Source organism: Arachis ipaensis, chromosome B09, assembly GCF_000816755.2.
Source record: "Arachis ipaensis cultivar K30076 chromosome B09, Araip1.1, whole genome shotgun sequence".
Classification (NCBI taxonomy): domain Eukaryota; kingdom Viridiplantae; phylum Streptophyta; class Magnoliopsida; order Fabales; family Fabaceae; genus Arachis; species Arachis ipaensis.
In genome coordinates, this window is record NC_029793.2 from 23,694,984 (window position 1) to 23,701,092 (window position 6,109).

General features: G+C 28.2%; 1 protein-coding gene across 1 annotated transcript in view; it reads right to left on the bottom strand.

Moving 5' to 3' along the window:
* The window catches only part of LOC107616760 (polygalacturonase At1g48100), a 6,119-nt gene extending 2,660 nt beyond the window's left edge, over positions 1-3,459 (bottom strand). Inside the window, exons 1-5 of the mRNA XM_016318690.2 lie at positions 2,927-3,459; positions 1,755-1,922; positions 1,508-1,552; positions 497-704; positions 321-402 (exon numbers count right to left, since the gene is read on the bottom strand). Of these exons, the coding sequence (XP_016174176.1) occupies positions 321-402; positions 497-704; positions 1,508-1,552; positions 1,755-1,922; positions 2,927-3,373 (950 nt within the window). The 5' untranslated portion in view covers positions 3,374-3,459. The remainder of the gene's footprint in view (positions 1-320; positions 403-496; positions 705-1,507; positions 1,553-1,754; positions 1,923-2,926) is intronic.

Consider the following 6,109-nt stretch of genomic DNA (forward strand, 5'->3'; position numbering starts at 1 on the left):
AAGATCTGCCGCCGCTGGTCAATAGATTGCTACATGCACAAAACGGAATTCGAATTTCCGACACTTGTTTAAGTGAACGAGTGAACTGACCACTCGACCAATGCAAATTAGTTATTTAATAATAAAGTAGTTACTATTGGAAAATAATAATGATTAATTTTTAAATAAATACTACTTATTTAGTTATTTATGAGCAAATAAAATTTGACCCAGAGAAAGTATTTATTTGACAAGATGAGAAGTTAAGAACAAATTAATGAAGTAGGAAAAGAGAATGAAACTTTTGGGAATAGTACATAAATAAGTGATCATAGAAGTACCTAATTCCGTGGCTGGGACCACATGTAATGTTCTTTATATCAACATCATAGCAACCCGTTCCAATGGACACACAGTCATCACCTGTGAAATGACAATTCAGGAAACATTGTTAAATAAACAGACTCTTGATGCAATAAACCATGAAAAGCAATTAGCATTTGTTTTTGTGACTTACCGTTGGAAATGACGGAATTGTATATCCTTACGTCATTTGTGTTTTCTATGTGTATTCCATCAGTGTTGGGACTTAGTGCTGGAGATGTTATGAAGATTGAATCTACTCGAACGCTTTTGCAGCCATCAAATCTGAAATGGAACTGGGGACTGTTCTTGATTCTAAGTCCTTGCACACTCAAGTTTGAACTCATGAAAAACCTTAATGCCTGCAAAATAGGGAAAGGTTGGGGGCAGGGGGAAGAATGTTTCATTTATTTCTATTATAATAACAGTAAATTCTTTTTATTCTTTTTTTTTCCTTCTAACCGTTTGTTTAAAGGACAAAGTATTTTTTTTACCATTCCAAAATCTTTAATCGGTCTTCAATAATCGGTATTTGAACAAGAGATGAGAGATGAAAAATGATATTTATTCTAGTAATAATAATGCATAAAGAGAAATATATTGGCTGCGTTTGTATCTGAGAACAAGATAAGATAAGACAGAACAAAACACAAAGAATATAGACACAAAATTGTATTATTTTTTTTTTTAGATTTTGAACAAATGATTAGAGATGAAAAATGATATTTATTCTAGTAATAATAATGCATAAAGAGAAATATATTGGCTGCGTTTGTATCTGAGAACAAGATAAGATAAGACAGAACAAAACACAAAGAATATAGACACAAAATTGTATGTTTTTGTATTTTTTTTTATGATAAACTATAACAAATTATGAAAATTTAATTTATTCTCATTTTTTTATCCAAAAAATTTGAAAAGAAAAAATATAATAATAAAAAAATACAATTATAAAAAATTAACAAGAATAATAAAAAAAATAAAAAATAAATTATATTTTTTTATTAGTATCTTTGTGTCCTTCCTGTCAGAATAGATACAAAATACACTAATTTAGTGTTTATATTTCTATCCATGTCTCATCTCTCTGTATCTCTGTCTCAATATCACTTGGTATGCGATTTCAGAAGAAATTAACTTATAAAAGGTCATTACAACTTACAACTGGGCTATCACAAGGTCCTGGAAGTGTAGTCCCATTAGGTCCCTGTGACATTTTCATATTCCAGTCATCAGAATATATTTGTAGTTCCATATGTTTTATTATTCATGGAAATTTTTTCTGTTTTATTTTAATATTTCATTTAGGATTTTACTAAAATGATTAAAGTGATGAGCTTAACCAGCTGAAAACGAAAACATGGCAAAACTTGTTGAATTTTTGAAGAATGAATAATATATATTACTACCTTATGAGGCTTACAAGGAAGGTCCCACCAATTTTGTCCTCTGCCATCAATAACACCACTTCCTTGTAGTGACATATTATTGATTCTGTAAAAGACAAGCCATTGACGCCTACTTGTGTTGTTTGGCCAAGATTCAGGTCCATCTGGTGGCATGAGAGTGCCATCAACCTTTTCCATGCGCACCATCAAATTCCATTACTCACTTTATACTTATACCCTTTACTTTATAAGCATGTAATAATAAGGTAACTAATGGAAACTGCCCAAACTAGAAAAATCCACATACAAATGTAATGGTACTTTTCTTATATAACTACATTAAAGGAACAAATTTAGTTTAGGAAATTGAAGAGGCTAATTAGTAGAATAAACAAAATATCTCTATTTTGTGACAAAATTATGCTCAATTTTTTTATCAACACAAAGTTGGGAATAATAAAAGACATAGATTAAAATATAACTCTGTCTTAATCTCTAATTAATGAGAGTCTTTGTATTTTTTGAAGAATTTAATTTTCATACATGGTTAGTATAAAAAAGTTTTATCCAATTAACTAATGGTGTATTATCACATTATTAAAAGTAATTAATTTTAAAGTTATTATTTAAAAAAATCATCTAAATATATAAATTTAATTAAATTACTATATAAAATTCTTTATACAGATAATGCATTAAAATTAAACAAAAATACTATTTATACATTAAAATCAGCAACTAAAATCAGCTACTAATATATTTGTGTATAAATACATGTGTAGTTTAATTTATTTTTAATGTATATTGGTGGTTGATTTTAGTGTACATGTAGCATTATTTAAAATTAAATTCTATTTTAAACCTAAATTCAAATTTCGACCAAATTCAAAAAGAAAATAATCAAAGAAACAATGAAATGCACTTTTTTTATGTTTACCCTAAATATATGAGGGATATGAAGACAAATTTATTCTATAAGGATTAGAGATGATATAAATTGAGACAAAGACAGTGAAAATAAAAATGACATTATTAGTATGGAAGATGTTTATTTTAGTCTTAGTGCATTTGTTTCTATTTCTGTTTTAATACTACCAAATATCTGTATGTCTCTGAGACACCAACAAAACGAAGCATTAAAGTGCTACCACAATTTGTAAATGGGACCAAAAGAACAGAACTAAGTACAATACCTTTAACACTAAGCCACCTTGACAGGGACCAGTGAAGATTGTAGACTGGACCATGAACGAGAAACCGCGAGGAACAAGTACAATGTTAATTGCTGAATCACTTTGGCAAGCACTGTCCCACGCCATCTTGAAGGACTTTGTATCATCAGCTATACCATCTCCAATGGCCCCAAATGTTCGAACATTGAAGATTTCGGAGCCATCATCATCAGAGGGACTAGGACTAGGAGCTTCATTATCATAACCACCGGGTGCAGCCACAGGAGGCATTGAAATTCCGGAAGAAGGAGAAGGAGAAGGAGAAGGAGGATATGATTGATTATTAGTATTATTGTCATTATTATTAGAATGTGAAGAGTGTTTGTGTTTTGTATGGTGATGGTGTCTTGCTTGAGTTGTAAGAATTAAAGTGAAGAAAAATGCTAAGATATATTGAGAGTGCCTCATATTGGGTTTGTTTAATTAATAATAATGAGAAGCAATGGTATAGAAGAAGAAGATAGAAAGAGAAGTTAATGGGACCTTGAAGTACATGCAGGGTGAGTTACTATATATATAATATATAAGAGAATGAAAGACATAGTGGGTTTATCTGCCAAAGTTTCTTTGATATGCACGTTAGCAATATTTTAATGACTTAAAAGGAATGGGAACCGACAAATAGCTAATAGGCATTGGGGTTGGGCCTTTAATTTGCTTTAAGAGAATGTGGAGTCAGCATATGTCTATTCTCAAAAGAGTAAAACGGAATAACCAGAAGACACACATGAGTGGATACTTGATAATAAACCAGCCAGCCTCCCATGTTCTTCCCCATCACTCTAATACTCTAATTATATATATTTTATTTTATGTCCTATAGCGCTATATCAAAGTTTTAACAACTTTTAGAAATCCCACCGTTTCCAAACATCTTTCAGTTTAGAATTTTAATAGATTGAAAATTTAATACATTTGAATATATAATTTATGTTTGAACTGTTACAATAGTATTAAATAAGTGTATTTTTATGCATAAATATTTGGCGTTAACACATAATCTGAAAAGAACTATATCTAAAAAATATAATGTACATAGTTTAACTTAATAATTATATTAGTGATTATTTCTATGAATTACATCTGAGGCTTCAACCATTATTTTAGATTTTTTTTATGATGAAACTATTTTAACCCAATTACTTTTTTAACATTATTAGAAAAATTACTTTTAGTGATTAATTATTTTATTTTTAGCGTCAATAAAAATAGCTACTAATATATTTACTGACAATTGAATATTAGACATCTTATGCTTTATTACTAAAAGGTTTTAGCAGCAATTATACAATTATCAGTAAAGATATTTTTAATACCCATAAAAAGTATATAATTGCCATATAATATAGTAATAATAGTCATATATAATTTTCGCAAAAATATAAGTTAAATAAGATATATAGTAACCATTATATTATTGTCCCTAAAGATTTGTCACTAAAAACGATTTTTGTTATAGTGTAAGATTTTTTTTGTCATGAAAACATTTTTCCCACAAGTTTGAACGAATAGTAGGAGGTACATAAATGGATATATCTAACACGATCCTTCAAGCAAGAGTCAATTCTAGATCTTTCGGTCATAAAAGTTCTGAAACTTTATCATAAAACTATTTTTCTAAACATTTAAGCGGGTAGAAAGAGACACATAGATGATTTTTTTTTTCACAGTATCCCTTACTTCGATAAGACAAGGATTAATCTGTCATGAATCTGAACTCTATTTAAGTGTTTATTGTTAATTAACGGGCTACTGCATACACAAAGCTAAATGTGATTTAAATTCCAAAATTTATTTAAACAAACAAATGAACTGACCACTCGATCAACTCAAATTGGTTATGAATGGTTTAAACCACTAAATCTATATCCAAAAAATTCTAATGGAGACAAAAACAACTCAAAAGGCATAAAAGACAAAATAATTTCTCCCAAAAATTATTATTTTTGACGAAAGTAATCAAACATCCCCTAGAAGCATCGCCATTAACAAAAAATATCTAGTTAACGAAATAGATGAATTGACAAACTGTATTGACTCTTAATTAATCATATGATGTTCTTAATTATTTTAATTACAATCCAACTTAGATTATACAAACAAAATTCCCAATTCAAACTCTCAGAAATTATAATTTCCTAATATTGTAGGTTTTTCTATGTTTGTTGTGTTGCATTAAAATATGAGGATGACGGATACTATATTGAACAATTTTCTTTTTCTTTTCTTTTATAACAAATTCTCCTATAACATTCACTTTGAACTCAAATAAAATATAAGTGACTTAACTAAAAATAGAATCAAATAATATTGATATTAATGTTACTTCTTCTACCCTCATCACACTGTACAATTCCGATTACGAGATTAGTTGTGAATAGTTTAAGCTTCTCAGAAATAGTGATAGAAGCATTACGAAATCTGCACGATGAATTTGAATAGCAACCATCAATAATAACGAATTCGATAGAAAATTTTGATATTCAAATAATTATAAACCTAATGAATTAAGTGAATTAGCTGCAGTCCATCACCAATCACTCGAATATGAGTCTGATTTTAGATCCGGCGAGTCCATACTATTTATATCCTAAAAATAGTCTAAGAATTCCATTAATTTCTATAGTACTTAGACCTAATAATTATCATGCTTGAAAAACTACAATATCCAGAGCTCTTATGTCCAAAAATAAATGGCAATTTATTGATGGTTCTATTAAGAAACCAGCAAAGGAAGATCCAACACATTTGTTTAAAAATATATGTAAATAACAGCATCTTCAATTACATGGTTATTAATATGTGATTTTAGTAAAACAATTGGTATATAGGTGGTGTGTGGGTAAAAGTTTTAGAAAATATATCCATTATATATATTATTAGTGTATTAATATATAATTTTAAATAGCGAAAATGTTTGGTAACCAAAGAAAATCAGTCAAAAACAGTCATAATTTACCTTATTTAGCATTTATTAATTGTTGCGACAATTAATTAATGCTAAATAAGACAGGTTTTGGCTGTTTTTTTTTTGTCTACCTAATATTATCCTTTAAATAGATAGATAAATGTAAAATATATAATTTTAAATCTTTTAAAAGTTTTATAATTATTTTAACAATTTATTTAATATATTTCAATTTT